At 35.0% G+C, this 18,476-nt stretch overlaps 1 protein-coding gene across 4 annotated transcripts in view; it reads left to right on the top strand.

The window, feature by feature from the left end:
- Col11a1 (collagen type XI alpha 1 chain) overlaps positions 1–18,476 on the top strand; it is a 187,134-nt gene that overhangs the window by 118,709 nt on the left and 49,949 nt on the right. For all 4 annotated transcript variants that reach the window (XM_021159058.1, XM_021159057.1, XM_021159060.1 and 1 more), the window contains 9 exons: positions 1,549–1,602; positions 2,771–2,878; positions 3,273–3,362; positions 3,791–3,844; positions 8,200–8,307; positions 14,086–14,193; positions 14,968–15,021; positions 16,692–16,745; positions 17,242–17,349. In XM_021159058.1, coding sequence (XP_021014717.1) covers positions 1,549–1,602; positions 2,771–2,878; positions 3,273–3,362; positions 3,791–3,844; positions 8,200–8,307; positions 14,086–14,193; positions 14,968–15,021; positions 16,692–16,745; positions 17,242–17,349 — 738 coding nt within the window. The remainder of the gene's footprint in view (positions 1–1,548; positions 1,603–2,770; positions 2,879–3,272; positions 3,363–3,790; positions 3,845–8,199; positions 8,308–14,085; positions 14,194–14,967; positions 15,022–16,691; positions 16,746–17,241; positions 17,350–18,476) is intronic.

The raw sequence follows: 18,476 nt of genomic DNA on the forward strand, positions 1-18,476 counted from the left end.
AAAAAAAAAAAAAAAAAAAAAAAAAAAAAAGAAAATAAAATAATTGGCTATAGCTTGGATGTCTCAATAGGGCAATCTAGATAAGGTTGTATGTTCAATACTCACAAGATGGACCAGAATCTCCCCATGAGCACTGAGGGAAGCCTATGAACTGAAGGACCTTTATTTTAAAAATTATTATCCAAAGCATCCATGTATCATACAGAAAAATGGCTGGAGAATCACAGTCAGGAATCTCTCTCCATGTTGAGATGAAATGTCTCCAGACATTATTGGTAATGTTCGATTGAGGCCTCTCAGTATAGATCAGGGTTCAGAACACATCAGCAATTTATAGTATGGGGCAGATGTTAGAGTTTATTGGTATGGTGTGTATAATTGCATTAGTAGAGGTTATTGACATAATCCATGGAGTATTATGTATATGTGCATACATATATACATTTATATGTGCACATATATTGTATGCATATTAATTCATGTGATATACAAACATGTAAATATGTATTTTTATGGGCACGCACATAGTAGATAGTCTGATCATTGATTTTCAAACTCACCAGTTGCTTCAATGTGATAACTAGAAAATATTAAATACATTCTCTGATAATATTCTTCAGAATGACTTAGTCTTACTATTGAGAGTTTAGGGCAAGTAGAAGGTCTCATGGTCTTAAGTCAGTTTTTAAAAAGGAACCATGTACTTCCTTTCCCTGTAATATAAACTGCAATAATAAAAGTTCAGACTCATTTACTTACCTATATTTTTGTTGTAAATAATTCAATCATAATCTTCCTTAAGTTGTGGTACAAAAGAAGAATGACCAATTTCTTTTTGTTTCTGCTTGTTTGTTCATACTCTTTCTATATTTTACTGATTGAAAGCATTGCAAACACTATTTCCTTTTATTTGGAAAATTTCTCCCTCCAGTTTTCTTTTAGTTTTTTTTTTCTTCTTCTCCTTTTTTTTTCTGTACATGTTTCCCCAACTTTCAAATGCAGATTATATGGCTTTAGAAAGAAATGTATCATGAACAAATCATATAGGAAAAATAATCTATGAACCTGGAGAAATGTATATCCTAGACCTTATTCCCAAAAGCTGATATATTGAACATTGCTCACCAGTCACATCAACCAGCTCATATTTATTGATTGGATTATTTGAAAACTGTAAGAAATAATACTGTTAATGCTAAATACATTTTACATATCATCTATAAACATTGCTTATTTAAATTTCCATATATTGCTGGATGTGATACAGCAGTGATAAAAATGGTTTTCTTCCATCTCTCTTTTATAGCCAGGGTTTTATTTTATTGAAATAAACACTAATTATTTACTAATTGTACTTTGATGTAAAAATGAAAAGTGAATATTTTGGACATTTATAGAAATAAATACAGTGTCTCATGACATTTGAAATTAATAATTTTTAGTCCAAATGAGACTTTTGTTTAACATGTTATTTAATTATTTTGCAGATTTTTGATTTTTTGCTTTATTCTATGTATAGCTTTTATACATTGTACTTTACTTTCTTAGGGATTTCAAGGCAAGACAGGTCCCCCTGGACCAGGAGGTGTGGTAGGACCACAGGTATGTCTCCTCATTATCCTAGTAATTTTTTTTTAAATCTCTAGTAAGCTGACTTAAATGTTTGAAAATGTAACAAATAATTTATATTTATTATTATTATTAATTAGTTTAAAACAATTTCTCAAGACATACAAATTGGCTTTGTACTCATTATATAGGTAAGAATGACTTTGGGAAAATGTGTTCATATTAATAAGTTAAAGAGTTTCCATAATTACAGATAAGGGAATTTAGATGTGGAAATATCAAAAAGTGGAGACGTGTTGTTTTCTTTTCACAAATCAAAAACAAAAATCATATTGTATTTTGGGAATGTTATCCCACAAGCAACCACAATAATGTGTTCTGATTTTTAACAGTCTCAGCTGCTAGAATTTTTCTCAGTATGTCGTAAATTATTTAATTATGTTTAAAGTTTAAAGTGTTCATTTTGCTTTGGCAACAGAGGGCAGCTGGCCACCATTTCCTCTATACACTGAAAGCTTTTCTTACCCCAGTTTTACAGGACAAATAGATGACCTAGAATTTCCCCTCAGCATTTCCTGTAACTTCAGGCAGCTGGCTTTTTAGTATAGTTTCAAGGGCAAACTCATGGACTGGACTTGAAGATCCCTTACTGTCCCACCTTAGACTTGGTCAAATGAATTTGAATTAACTATTTGTAAGAGGATGCTTGTGTCAATGAAATTTCAAAGACAACTGCTTCATTTGCTTGAGATCCCAAGGGACACTGAGCTATTAGAAAGCAGCAAGTGATCTCTTGAGTACGTATGCTCTGGAGTGGCATCAATGTCTCTATATTGTAAAGTTCATTTGATACCTCATATCAAAAGAGGAATATGATGAAACTGTCATTTATAGTACCATGTTTTAAAGAGTAACCCAGCTAGCCTCCCTGTCAAGTGATTCTAGTATTGGAAAAAGAAATTATCCTTGCATACTACATATAGTTCCCTAGCACATCTGGCTATTCTCACCAAGGCTACAGTAAGCTTTTCAAACATTTGCCAGATACACTCCTTTCGTTATGTTCTAGCAGGTGTTCTGTTGCCCATCACAAAAATAAAGGAAAATGATTTCATGAAGGAGAGTAATCTTTGAGTTTGCTGTCTATTTATTTGCCCCAAATGAATGGACACTGTAATATGGCTTTGCTTGTTTGATTTAGGGACCAACTGGTGAGACTGGTCCTATAGGTGAACGTGGCCATCCTGGCCCTCCTGGTCCTCCTGGCGAGCAAGGACTTCCTGGTGCTGCAGGGAAAGAAGGTGCAAAGGTAAAACAAGCTCAAGGCCATTCTCTGACTCAAAGCTTCGGTGGACTGCCTGTCATTTCCCATGGGAGTCCTGTGCTTTTCCATAGTATTCAACATCAACGCAGCATTCCATGGAGAAATTTAGTGTAAACTTATTCTTATTTAAAGATGTAACTAAATAATAACTCAAGAATCATTTCACCGACCGTAATGCCACCGTTTTGTGTATACTCTTACATCTGGGTATCACTGTTTATTTTAATATGCATGAGACTCCTAATGACAGCCTTTTAAATATATGACATCCAAGTTCTACTTTCACATTTTCTTTAATTAACTGTAGAAGATAATGGTTTTGTTCATAGAAACCTGTGTAGAAATTACACTTTGCACATATATGTATGATATCTCTCAGGGTGATCCTGGTCCTCAAGGTATCTCAGGGAAAGATGGACCAGCAGGAATACGCGGTTTCCCCGGTGAAAGAGGCCTTCCTGGAGCCCAGGTAAAGTCAAGGCATAGGTCAAGCATATAGATAAAGCTTTTGCTCAGAATCTTTTTATCTCTGAGCTTAGCAAATAAGGATATATATATATATATATATACATAATATATATTTATTATGATATACATATATATCATAATCTTTTAAGAAATTTATTTTTTTACATTAAAGATTGTATTCCCCACCCCACCCCATCTACCCTCAGACTGTTCCACATCCCATACCTCCTCCCCATCCCCTGTCTCCACGAGGATGTCCACACCCCTCACCCCAACCCCACCTGACATCTAAACTCCCTGGGGCCTCATGTACATACCCCTCATGTGTTTGTTTCAGAAAATATGTAATTTCCATTTGGTCAGTCTTACATTACCTCCTTATCATGAATTCACATGGATTCAATGGTGTTGTGTTTTCACTTTTTTCAGGGCGCACCTGGGCTAAAAGGAGGAGAAGGTCCCCAGGGCCCACAGGGTCCAGTTGTAAGTATGAAGATAATAGATAGCCATGTTGTCCATATTTGCACATTACAGCTCCTCTGCCATCATTCTCATTCTGTGATCCCACATGGTGTGGGGAAGAGAAAATAAACAGGTGTCCATCAAAGCAGTCAGTGCCTGTTTTCTGCTAACTGCAGGCACTGATGAGTGCTGAGGCAGAAGGATGAAGGAGTTTGGAGGAATTTGCTCTGGCAGGAGATAAGGAACTATCTTACCTCTTTACAACATAAATCAGAATTGTAAGCAAAAGAAAGCCATCAACAGAAAAAAAAAACAAAAACAAAAACAAAACCCTGGAGAGGTTATGGTTTGAATTTGTCATCTTATTCAGTCTCTCATTTAGTAATTAATTATAAAATAACCTTCAATTTCATATACATTATATTCAGTATGATTTATGTACTCCATGAGACTTGAATTTTTAAGTGATAAAGAATATCAAGAAAAAAATGAAAAGATGTTATTTCATGGGCTAATAGTGACTTTGCACAGCTCTGTCACATTATGAAATAATAGGCTGTGAGCACGTGCCAGTTTAGCTTCCCTTGTATTCCTGAACATGTGTGTAAACTGCAGAGAAACAGAGTGCAGAGCTCACGTTTTTAAGGCCACCTTTGATTTCCACAATGCTCTGAAGCATCACCATAGCACACAAGATGCCATATTTAGAAGCCTATTTTCATTTTATCTTCTTTCTCCTACTTAAGCCGTGTTAATCATCTTCACAGTACTTTATCTTCATTTCTACCATCATTTTCTTTGCTTAGTCCTTTTATTCTCTTCCTGACAATGTTTTAACTTTTCTCCTCAACTCAATTCATTTTGCTACCTATCCTCCAACAGTTCATTTCCCAATATTAGTATATATGAGTTTCACATACTTCTTTAACTATGCCATTATCTTATTGAACCACACTTGGGGGGGTTCTATATTGCCTTCAGAATCAACCTAATGATTATGGTTGACAAATCCTCTTCATAATGTGATTCTAGTAACAATGACATACCTATATCATTATTCGTATTGTCCTTTGATTCTCAGCCATGTGATATCTTTGAGAATATTATACAACTGTAAGTCACTAACCTATTACTCAGCTCCATTGTACCTTCTTGTGGTCTCTGAAGTCATCATTGGACACATAATCACAAAGCCAGAGCATGCATGCATGCACGTGAACGCGCGCGCGCACACACACACACACACACACACACATGATTAAAGGCATAAGTCTTTAAAACTGGTATTTTAAATGAGAAGGCTGGCAAAAGCCATTCCCCCTTGTTTTTAACTAATTTAATAATTATATATTATTTTATTTATTAATTCAGGGCTTGTTATTCTGAGAGTGATAGAATTTTCTTCATATGTACAAAGCAAACATATGACAGGAAGCAGACTGGAAGTTCATGAAGTGTGTTTCTAACATTTTCCAACCTTAATATTTTGAATTCTAACTTCTCCTTTGTGAATTATTTCTCCTTGTCATTTCTTCAATAGCTTTTACATGTCTCTGTCATAACTTTTTTTGTCTCATTTTCTTTTATTTAATTGGATATTTTCTTTACATTTAGAATGTTTTCCCCTTTCCAGGTCTCCCCTTTGGAAACCCCCTATTCCATCTCCCATGCCACTGCTTCTATGAGGGTGTTCTCCCACCCACCCACTCCTGCCTTCTTGCCCTGGCATTCCCCTACACTAGGGCATCAAACACCCTCAGGTCTAAGAGCCGCTCCTCTCAGATGTTCAACACCTATTTATTCTGTTGCATTTTGTTTATTTTTCAGATAAGAGAATAGAGATTTTAGAATAATGGCCCCAATGATCTTTAGCCATTTGTTCCACTTTGTTCTTAAGAACGAAGCTGTGACACCCAAGGAATATCAGTCTATAAGGGAAAAATAGTGCATGAAAGAGTAAAACCTTTGAGTTAATCACTCAAGGTTTATACTACAAATTCTAATAATGTTTGATATTTCATCTAGACCTTTATTTTATGTGATTTAAAGTGTGTTGTTAGGAGGGTTTAATGACTTCCTAGTATTGTAAGGGAGGTCAACTTGTTCATCATCAAAAGATAGCAATTCAGTTTTATATTTCCTCTCTATATAGTTTTGGATCATAAGAACTTGCTTGTGTTTGTTTTTCCTCAGTGGGCCTCATTTACACTGAATGCTAATGAGATGACTTGTCTGATTTCTACTTTCATATGATTTACAAAACCTCCCTTGACTATGAAACAAACAATGAAAGTAACTGAAAGTAATTCTTTAGTGTCTTCTTTTGTGCCAAAGTTAGAGAAACAGCCCCATTTTCACTAGTCCAAGTATACACCCCAGTGCTGGAGTTTCTTGTTTTGTTACCATTACAAGAGTTATAGGAAGATGTAGTAGTATGTAAAGGACGGGTTGTACCAACAGGGTAAAGACAGCATAGAAGTAAGCATTTTAGTAGAAGGTTTAAAGATCAGAAAGTGTTAAAGCATATTCTCTAAAATTAAGGAACATGAAAATCCAGTCACTATAGAGGTTAATATCTATCTAGTATGCAGCTTTGTTCATAGGCATCAAAAAGAGAAGTAACATAGGCAAATCTTTTAAACTGCATGGACCATGGCTATCTGAATCAAAAATACAAAAATGATAGTTCTGTAGGTTTACTTTAATTTTTTTTTTTTTTTAGAAATTGCCATTGCTGTCAAAACTCAAGGATATAATAATGCTTTGTAGAATATACTGTCCTCTAGCTATCAACATGACCTTAGTGGCACAATAGAACCTGTAGAAGTTTTTAATGACTTCCATCAACTTTCAGTTTTGTTACTACTTAATGTTATGTATATCTTTTAAGTGTAGAGATGATTGGGCATATGTATCTAAGATCAATTGTATTCCTACTGTCAGATAAGCATTTCCTAACGAGCTTTAGGTACATCACAAGACTTAACATTTCATGAGATGGATCACAGGCTATTTCTGTTCCTGTTTTATTGGTGAGAAAATGAGCCTAAAACAATTGAGTCAAGATCAGAAAACTCTGGTTGCAGGGCTGGAAAGAGAAGGAACACACGACTAATTGGTACATTTATTTATGGCAAGCTTCATTGTGCCAGTAGCTACCAAAAGGGCTTGGTCATTGCAAAAAAATTTGAGCACTAAAAGATTAACCTGCATATACATAATTGTTTTGTTCATATAATGATTTAACTTACTACACAGAGTAATTATATTTACTATGTACACGCTCAAAAGTTTTTATCAATACAAATATCTACGGTTTATGAAAAATATTAAGTTTGAAGATGAGTTTCTCAAAGCTGTTTCCTAGTGTCCTCCCTTTGTACTTGTTGTGAGTTTATAAACAGGACCTTCTTCTGAAATTGAGATGAAACTAAATAAAAGAGAATACTTCAATGTTGTTAAATTAGAAAGTTTTATTTGTTCAAGGCTGTTCTGAGACTATTTAATATTTTCAACTTTGCTATACATCATTTGTTTAATCAATAGGTACCATCAGAGATTTTCACTTTGCATTTATTTGTAGATAAAGTAAAATCGATGTTGAACATTCAATTATTGCAGATAGCCAGGCTTAGAAAATTTCTGTAATAACTAATAGGAAAAAATGGATTGGTGTTGTACATTAGGGCACAGGTATATTATGAAAATCCCATTGTCTTGTCTTCCCATCATTTGTTTTAATCCTGATGAGATCTGACAAGATCATGATAAATATTTTAACTATAGAAAAGCAATATATTTTGTTATTAATTTTAATGCAGCCTCCAAAGGGAAGATAATATTCTGAAATTTAATCTTAAGAATGCTTTAAGGCAGAAAGTAAAGTATTTTGCTTTCTAATCATAATATATAACATCTACACACTCTGCACAATCCTTAGATTCAAATCAGCATTCTATCTCTTCTTGAGATACATGACAAATTTATGTAATATTTAAGTTAATTTTAAATATTACGCATACTTTACTTTCAACAAACACATTTTTCCAAAATAAAAGCTACAAGCACATGCTAGTCATAATACATCCAAGTAAATCTTGCTTCTTTTTATTTTATAAGGAACCTACATATTAAGTTAATGTTTAGGGTACCTTTCAATTCCTTGAAAAATTTAAATATCAGCATCTCTTCTTAATATAGGATTTAGGATTTAGCCCAGCATATGGTTGGTATATCTACTTCCAAGTTCTCAAAATTCTTTCAAATTTAGCTTGATTTTTTTTAGTAGATTATATTTTTATTGTTTAGTAAGATATTCTCATGGCAGTATTTGTTTTCAGTATTAATGACAAGATATCCTTGTTCTCATGTTCTAGGGCTCTCCTGGAGAGCGAGGTTCAGCAGGCACAGCAGGCCCAATTGGTTTGCCAGGACGTCCAGGCCCCCAGGGTCCTCCTGGCCCAGCTGGAGAAAAAGGTGCTCCTGTAAGTAAGGCTGAGGGAAAAATATACGACACTGCCAACCTGCACACATGATTACTTTTTATTCGAGAATATTAGCTCTTCACACCTCAGTGCATTCTCCCTGCAGATGTGCCTGGCATAGGAAGACAGCTCCTTGTATTCTTACAATAGAGAAACTTTGAAATTCAATTAGATGAGATGGCATTTCCCCACAAGTTATGAAGCCCTTATATCTGTGAGGGAGTGGAATGTTATTAATGTAAAAGGCTTCTAATTTTGCTCATTTAAAAGGGAAAATGGGAGTTTTGATTAAATTTATATACCTTGCTGCTTTATATTAGAAAAATGTGAACTTTTTATACCTCTTGAAACACGAACTTCATCTCCAGTGTTTTCATAGTTAATAAATGTACCCTCAGGGCATATTTGAGCTTCTCATGGAAGCCGAGTTCTGCTCTGTGGTAACTGAGATAGGAAATATCTGGTTATTGCATATTATAGTTATTGGATTTAAAATGTTTGTATATCAATTATTATGGACCTTAGTTTAATAGTTTGTCTCTTTCATTTCTGTCTTTGTTGCAATCATACTGAATTTTAAAAAGCATATTCTCATTGTTTAGGATAAATGCAGAAAGTAATTAAATCAGTATAGATTAAAAGGTGTGAAGATGCACATAAATATAGTTTTATACTTTTCCTTGTAAGGTGTGGGATACACATTGAGTTTAAACTTGTAATTCAAAATTTTACTGCTCTTTAATTACTGTCTTTGGCTTTAGAAATGGAATTATATTCATTGTCCACATATTTTTCTTTAATCATCCTGCCCTGATATTTAAGTGTTTCAGTTTTTTCAGTCCTGAGACAGAATACTACACTTGATAATTCAATATGAACAGTAATATACTGAGTGCTGATGTGGAAACTAAGAAATACAAAATGAAGAGTATCAGGAAACCCTTGTTTTATACTTACCTGTGACAATGAAAGACTAAGAGAGAGTGGAATAATCCCTTTTTATATTTATTTACTTTTTGAATAATCAATTACTAATACCATTCATTTATCTTTGTTCTTATGGAATGATCACCTTCATTAGGCCCCACCTCCTAATCATTGCATAGACAGTGACATATTCAATATATTTTGGGGAGATCACTTTCAAACCATGTTAGTCCTGCTATTTTAGTTGCAATTTATTCAGAAAATTAGAATAGTACCTTTACACTGTTGGATATAATTGTTGCTTTGAAGCGAAGCCATATTGTAGATTTGTGCTGAGAAATTTTCTAAGGCTGTATGTCTTACACTGTATGGTTCACTGGGAAGAGATAGAGGAAAATGGGCTCAATGTCTTAGATTCTACTTAATTGAAAAATGTTGGCCATACATAAATTGTGCAATGAAGGACGAATATAGATAAAAGGGACTTCATTGTACTTTGTATAAATTGAAAATATAAGTTCTATGAGGATAATGTATTCAGTCCTTTGATTTAAATTGAATACATATTTGATTTATAAACTAAAATAGTAAATCAAATACCAAAGTCAAAAGCACTGTCAGTTATTTTAAAATTTAATTTTGAGAGACTAATGAAAAATATTTAAGTAGAATAAGGTTCTATAAGTCTTGACAGTTGGTGATATCCTAGCTAACAGACCATGAAATCCTTGCTCAGTTAGGCTCTCTCATTTTTTCACACCTGGAGCTATGGGTATTCATATTATTGTACTTCAGTACTGAGGAAAACTAACTGGTAGCTACTGAATTAAGTCATATCTTAAGGAAGATTGTCGGCTCTGGTGGTGTAAACTACCCACAGATGTTGTGGAAAAGTCTTCCAAGATCATGTGGAAATGTTAGCCAAAATGTTCACTACATTTTCTGTTTTCCTACATTCAAGTAACAGTTTTGGCCTGAGTTAAAAATTTTGAGCTCTCTGAAAATACAGATTTACATGGAGTGAAAGATGAGAGAGATTGTGTAGAACTCAAGTGTGTAGTTTATGCCCACTCACAACCACTCAGCATTCTGAAAGAAAAATAAACTAAAAATTTTGGAAAATACAAAACTGTACAGAATACCTACTGATGATGATAATTATGGCTGGAAAAGGACCTCCAACTTATCAGTCCAATGAGAATCCTTGGGAGGTGGGATTGGAAACGAAAGGCCAAACCTCATTCAATTTATCCATGTGGAGAAATATTTTGATTGGGAAACTTATTCTTAAAGAAAATTATGATTTCCGTAGGTGAGTGGTGCCTCTTTGGATTATAGACATAGAACTCTGTTAATTATGTATCTTTTGATCATACAGTTGTAGTAATGTGATATGAAAAAAAGGCCATCTGAAACAATGTGATGTCAATGCTTAATTAACTAAAAGAAATTAGGCAATAGAAGTCAGGGATTTCAAGGAAAATCAGTTCCAAATACTTTTTCTGTAATAGAAGTATTTGTTTGTTTGACTGTAGAATGATGAGGGCCAGATTATAAACCTGGGTTGCTATTTAGAATAATAGGATTAGAACCAAAGCATTCCATTTACATGTGATGCAGTCCTGGGAGAGAACAGAGATCCAGACTCAAACTGGAGAGAACCAGCATGGATAGGAGTTGTGAAATATCCCTTGAAAAAAGAGTAAAATAGATTAAGTGATTATAAATCATGACATATGCAAGAGACAAGGAAGAGTACGTTTGTTGAATGTTTCAAAAGACAAAGAACAATGAAAGTGGAATACAGAATCAAGCTTGTATTTGAAATATTAGACAGTTACACCCTTGAATGAAGGAAAGTGCACTTTTAAGGTATATAGCCTGTGCATGTGGGTTACCTCATATTTGCCATGAAGCTCAAAGAAGGATGCACTACCTAAAGGAACAAGTAGGGGTGTGTAGAATTCCTCTCATATTATCATACCATGAACACATTTCTATATTTCACAATTAAAATAAAATAAAATGAAAAATGAATATATTAAAGACAACAGTGCATAAAAGCTGCAAAATTTGAAGTTGAATAGGCTTCTGACTTCCAGCCAAGCAGAACCGAGTTGAGAGCTCAGCTCTCTCATTTATTTAGTTCATGATTAAATTCTTTTTTTAAAATTAGATATGCTCTTTATTTACATTTCAAATGTTATCCCCTTTCCTGTTTTCCCCTCTGAAAATCCCCTATTCCCTATCCTCTCCCCCTGCTCTCCAACCCTCCCACTCCCCTTCCTGGTCCTGGCCTTCCCCTATACTGGGGCATAGAACCTTCACAGGACCTAGGGCCTCTCTTCCCATTGATGAACAACTAGGCCATCCTCAGCTACATATAAAGCTAGAGCCACAAGTTCCACCATGTGTTTTCTTTGTTTGGTGGTTTAGTTCCAAGGAGCTCTGGGGGTACTGGTTAGTTCATATTGATGTTCCACCTATGGGGCTTCAGACCCCTTCAGCTCTTTGGATACTTTCTATAGCTCCTTCATTGGGGACCTTGTGCTCCATCTAATGGATGATTGTGAGCATCAACTTCTGTATATGCCAGGCACTGGCAGAACCCTCAGGAGACAGTTATATCAGGCTCCTGTCAGCAAGCTCTTGTTGGCATCTGCCATAGTGTCTTGGTTTAGTGGTTGTTTATAGGATGGATCCCCAAGTGGGGCAGTATCTGGATGGTCGTTCCTTCAGTCTTTGCTCTGAACTTTGTCTCTAAGTCCTTCCATGGGTATTTTGTTCCCCTTTCTAAGAAGGATTCTGAGCTTCTGGGCCAATAACCACCTATCAGTGAGTGCATATCAGGTGTGTTCTTTTTTTATTGGGTTACCTCACTTAGGATGATATCCTCCAGATTCATCCATTTGTCTAAAATTTTCATAAATTCATTGTTTTTAATAGCTGAGTAGTATGCCATTGTGTAAATGACCACATGTTCTGAATCCATTCCTCTGTTGAGGGACATCTGGGTTCTTTTCAGCTTCTGGCTATTATAAATAAGGCTGCTATGAACAAAGGAGCATGTGTTCCTATTACGTGTTGGAGCAACTTCTGGGTATATGCTCAGGAGTGGTATTGCTGGATCTTCCAGTAGAACTATGTCCAATTTTTTGAGGAACTGTCAAACTTATTTCCAGAGTGGTTGTACCAGCTTGCAGTCCCAACAGCAACGGAGGAGCGTTCCTCTTTCTCCCCATCCTCGCCAGCATCTGCTGTCACCTGAATTTTTAATCTTAGCCAATCTGAATGGTGTGAGGTGGAATCTCATGGTTGTTCTTAAGTTCAGTGCCTACTTCCCCATGTCTGAAAATAAGACAGTCATAGGAGTCTGAGGATTGTGCGCAGTTACAGCTCTGAAGCATCATAGGGAATTGTGATATGTTCACTACAGTTGTTATCATCATGTGAAACAGACTGTGATAAAAAGAGATTAGGCAATGACCATTGACTTACACTTGAGAGCTCTTGAGAGAGGAGAGATAAATTCGAAGAATTGTGATATTAGTAGAATTGTATAAAGTTAACTATGAAGCAGTAACAGTTAGGTTTTTAGTGAAAGCATTTTGTTCCTCTTACCATTAGATGTCTTCAGCTCCCTGTAGGAAATAGGTCAAGGCACTTTCTTATTATTTTTCCTATTTTTGTCATAAAATACTCAAACAAAAGCAACTTTTAGGACAAAGTGTTTATTTTAGCTCACAGTTCAAGGTACCCACAATCTGTGTGAAAATCAAGGTTGGAAGAGTTTGAGGCAGCTGATCACTTTGCATGTCTGTTAAAGCAGAGAGCAAAAGATGAATGAGTACTTAATGCTTGGTGACCATTCTCAGTCTTATGACAGTTATGTGGCCCTGGGTTTGATATCTACCTCCCTGAAACTATTGTTTTATGGAGATAACTGGAGAAAAAAATCAATAAACATACCTATTATAAAGGGACAGGAGACTGGGAGATCAGTGTGTGACACAGAGGTAAGACAAGCACCTGTAGCTTCCCAGTTAATGCAACAAAACAAAAACTAAGTACAATCAAGAACATTGCTTTCTGCAAAACTAATGGAAATGCTAGTACTGAGCAATACATTGTTTTAAAACTCAAATCATACTTTTCATGGTTGTAGAGGTTGCTTTTATCAGCAAATAGTAATTTTCACTGTACATAAATTTCCAAATAGAAAAAATGGTGCTACTCTCAAAGAGGCACAAAAATGAAGAAAAAAGAGACACTCAACACATGTTGTTTGCTGTCAGGAAAAGAAGATATGAATTAAAATATCTCACCTCATAGAATCTATAAGACACTTGTAAAAATGGGAACTAGGTGCATCCTATGATAAAATTTTATGTGTGTTTGAGTCTAATATCATTAGTGCTAGGAAGACAAGGTATAGGTTTAGAGTGTTTCCAGAGACCATAGACATCTGATTTGCAACTATTTGTTTGGGAAAAAAATATTTTGTTAAAGTATTTATTTTCTCAGTTGCATCTAATAAATTTTATAGAGTGGAGCCAGAGACTGATAAATTATTAAAAAGGACATAAGTTTTCCTGGCATTATTAGTTACCTACAGAGGAAACTTCATTGTTTCTGTTTGCTTGTTGCAGGTTGAAATTTGTTTCCCAGGAAGACTAAATAATTTCTTTCGAGATCTGTAGTTGTGAATATATGTGTATTTGTGTTTACACACTTGTGGGCATGCATGTGCATGTAAATTTAATATATATATATATGCATTATTTTTTAACTATGTACAACTTATATGTCTTTTTTTAGAGCAATTTAATGATATCTGTGTTTTCAATGCAGGGAGAAAAGGGTCCCCAGGGTCCTGCAGGTAGAGATGGGGTCCAAGGCCCTGTGGGTCTCCCAGGACCTGCTGGTCCTGCTGGCTCTCCTGGAGAAGATGGAGACAAGGTTGGTGTTATTGTTCCTGTTAGTGTAGCCTATCAAATAATATTAAATGTTTTCTCAGTAACTCTACAACTAATCGAAAATTAACTCTAATGTGGAAGATTTGTGGTCTTATATTTTTTAACCTCGATACCGTTTTATAAAAAGAAAACATAGAGTAGATATGTAAAATGTAATAAGAGAACAGTAGTTTTATGTTTAAAAAATATGTTTCTTTAAGAACTGTAATTTGGAAATAATTATTAGTCCATGTTTAGTCCTGATACTTTGCACCACAAGAATCAAAACAGTCTGTAGTTGCATAAATAATCTTTTTTAGCAACATATAAATAAATGTTCCCAACATTTTATACAAAATGTGGGATTTTATTGTTTCGACTTAGTTTTTAATTTTATTGTTATATATAAAATTGTGAAATAATATTCCTATCATCTTGCTAATTGGAAAACTGGGAGAAAAGAAAAAAGTGTATTTAATTACCATTTCCTTATAGGTATAGAGATCAATGTAATTCCACTGTCAATTTATGGTGGTGATATTCAGGGAAAAGTCAGTTTTTAAGCTTCATTCCTCAGTGTGATGCTGACTTGATCTTTCTATAAATTGATCAGTTACAGAGAAACAAAGAGTCAGAGAGAATATTTTCATTAAAACCATGTTTTTAAAATTCTAGCTGTAATTGTATTAAGGGTAAAAATGTTAGAGTTTAATGATAATGATGAAATTGCAGTATGGTAACTTGGAATTTAGCTTTAACATGCATCTTTTCAACACAGGGTGAAATTGGTGAACCAGGCCAAAAGGGCAGCAAAGGTGACAAAGGCGAAAATGTGAGTTCCTTACACTGTGGTGAGGGAGTATCATCCCTAATCCATTTACCTGGACATGTTACTATAGTAACATTTAGCTGAAGCACATCTTTGTCACGGTTGTTGTTTTACTGTGAATTTAAGTAGAAATAGCTTTAATATGCACCTGTTGATTTATCTAAAATAGTAACCAAGGAAACTTTTATCCTAATACAAATATAGAGTAAAAAGATTTGGGAGATGCCTTAGAAAGCAAGGACACTTGCTTCTTTAGCATGCAGACCGAAGTTGAGATATCTGATCGCATTTATGATGCAGGAGCAGCTGTAAGTTAGGCTAGGTTTGGGATCAGTAATGAGAGATCATTACTCAGTGAGGTAAATCAAAGAGTAATAGGACATCTTACTCTGTCCTTGTCCTATGCATATCTGAATAGAGCACAAATGCAACACATCCTGACATCTTACTTTGTCCTTCACATATTTATATGTATGTACAACACACATATAACAAACACACATACACACATATGTGAATGTGCAAAATAAATCAAATAAAAGATATTTATGTTTATATGCATATACATATACAATGGTTACAATTCTCTTATATTTACTGTAGTCTTAGTAAGACCACCTGTATTCGCAAAACTGAATTTTATTTCATTCTGTAATGACAAATATTGATTAAATTGTAGAATCACACAAATATATAGGTGGGAATTTTTTTTTTTTGAAATTTTGACGAGTTACACTTAAGAATCAAAGTCCATCATCAAAGGATGTCAGGGCAGGAACATAAGGCAGGTACTGGAAGAGGGAGCTGATGCAGAGGCACAGGAAGTGCAGCTTACTTACTCCTCCCAACTTGCTCCTCTTGCTTTATTACACCATCAGTAGCAGAGGCTCAGAGGTGGCACTCTCGTTCCCATGGGCTGATCCTTTGCCCATCAATCTCCTCTCAAGGAAATGTTCCACAGGCATGCACACAGCCCACTCATGTAGGGGAATTCTCTCAATTGTTTCCTTTGACAAATGGCTTTAGCTCCTGGAAAGTTGACAAAGGTGACTCTATTTATGGATTAGTTCATACAAGAAAAACCATGGAATGCTTATGTATGGATGGCTCATAATACCTATGAAATCAATAGCTCAAATAAATCTTAAGCACTGAAATACATAACACATGTGTATGCACAGAAATCCTTAATTTTCATATGTCAATATATTCTATGAACAGCATCTAAGAATCCTGTTGATAATTTAAGCAAAATTTTTCATGTGGTCCTGATATAAAATCACTACAGAAATCTAATTTAAAAATTTTTTAAAAATAAGTCTTGATAACGATTTATGTTAGTAGAAGATTGTATTCTTAGATATCTATAACATTCAGATGTGGAGTGTTTTCATGTTTTAATAAATACCAATTTAAGCTTGGATTACATAAACATGACATACATATGAAACTATATGTCTGTAGGAAATAAAATACTTGATAGTTGCTAAAGTAATTACAAAGCCATCTAAATAATATTGCTTTATTTCCAAAGGAATACAGAGATGCTTAATAAGTCTTGATCAGTCATTATATTTTTCTTTTGGAGTTTTTTGTTTGTTTGTTTTGTTTTTAATTTAGCTGATGTCTTTGAAGCCCTGCTTTTAAGATTTCTGACTTGTATGTCACTTCAGGGTCCTCCTGGTCCCCCGGGTCTTCAAGGACCTGTTGGTGCTCCTGGAATCGCTGTAAGTATTCTTACCTCTTTATTCTACAAACTTAGGTACTTTTAGTGCCTTGATTAAATGTATAAGCTGTTATTTTTATATATATATATATATATATATATATATATATATATATATATATAGATGATGTTGTGTGTTAATAATTTTACTTGTATGCTAAACAGTGACCCAAAGTAAGTAGCTATAATTTTCATAATGATACCTTTTAAATAAGAAACAGAGGAACATCACTTAATATCCAATGAATTTGAACATTATTTGTCTACTGGACCATATTTACTTTAATTGGTAAGACCAAATAAATTCAATTAAACTCCAGAAACAAGGAATGCTTGTGAAGCAAAACAATGGCATATTTGCAGAAGACAATGGCAACTGAGTCTGTTCTGAAATTATTTGGTAGATTTGCTTTGAACACATTAGCAATGGCTTCATTTCTATAATAATGTATTATAGTGTATTCTCCAATATTGACCAGTATCTTGCTATTCTCTAGGGAGGTGATGGTGAGCCAGGTCCCCGAGGACAGCAGGGAATGTTTGGACAAAAAGGTGATGAGGGTGCACGAGGCTTCCCAGGACTTCCTGGACCCATAGGTCTTCAGGTAAGAAGCCTCTGCATGGTTTCCACTGACTTCTTACTCTAGATGTTCAGCGGCAGAGAAACAAAGTATCTGTGTGTGTGTGCTTGTGGTGGTGGTGTTTGTGTGTGTGTGTGTGTGTGTGTGTGTGTATGTGTGTGCATGTGAATGTGAGTGTGTGTGTGTGTGTATGTGTGTGTGTTTGTGTGTGTGTGTATGTGAGTGTGTGTGTGTGTGTATGTGTGTGTGTTTGTGTGTGTTTGTGTGTGTGTATGTGAGTGTGTGTGAGTGTGTGTGTTTGTGTGTGTGAGTGTGTGTGAGTGTGTGTGTGTGAGTGTGTGTGTGTTTGTGTGTGTATATGTGAGTGTGTGTGTGTATGTGAGTGTGTGTGTGTGAGTGTGTGTGTGTGTGTGTGTGTGTGTGAGAGAGAGAGAAAGAGAGAGAGAGAGAGATCATCACTACTGCTTTTTCATTAGGAATCACTCATCTTGAACATGTATTTGAAAATGCATTTATTTGGTTTCTGTTTCCGACACATGAGGCTATACCTCGATCACCATTTTGTTTTAAAAAGTCAACTCCAGTCTTGTGGCTCTGATAGTTAAAAAACAAAACAAAGCAAAAGGGACTAGTATTTCAGATGAATAACAAAATTTAAAAGAATTTGAAGTGGCAGACAAACTGCAGCAGTGTCTTAATAACAGACAAAATAAAAAGAAAATAGATCAACAAAAATAAAAAAGTAGTGATTTTATAGTTTCTGAAATATATTTTAAAAACAAATATTAATTTATTGTTCAATTAATATTTATTTTTAAATACATTTCACAAACTATGAGGAGGAGGATGACCCAATAGGAAGACCAGCAGTGTCAACTACCCTGGACCCCTGAGATCTCATAGACACTGAGCCACCAATCAGACAGCATACACTAGCTGATATGAGGCCCCTGACACATATACAGCAGAGGACTGCCTGGTCTGGCCTCAGTGACAGAGGAAGCACCTAACCCTGGAAAGACTTGGGGTCCCCAGGGATTGAGGAGGTCTGGTGGGGGTGGGAGGTAGGGTGAGGACATCCTCTGAGACAAGGGGAAATGAAATAAAGAACTGTGGAAGTTCAGAATTTCAGGGGGTAAGGACTGGATTTT

Source organism: Mus caroli, chromosome 3 (genome assembly GCF_900094665.2).
Source record: "Mus caroli chromosome 3, CAROLI_EIJ_v1.1, whole genome shotgun sequence".
Classification (NCBI taxonomy): Eukaryota; Metazoa; Chordata; class Mammalia; order Rodentia; family Muridae; genus Mus; species Mus caroli.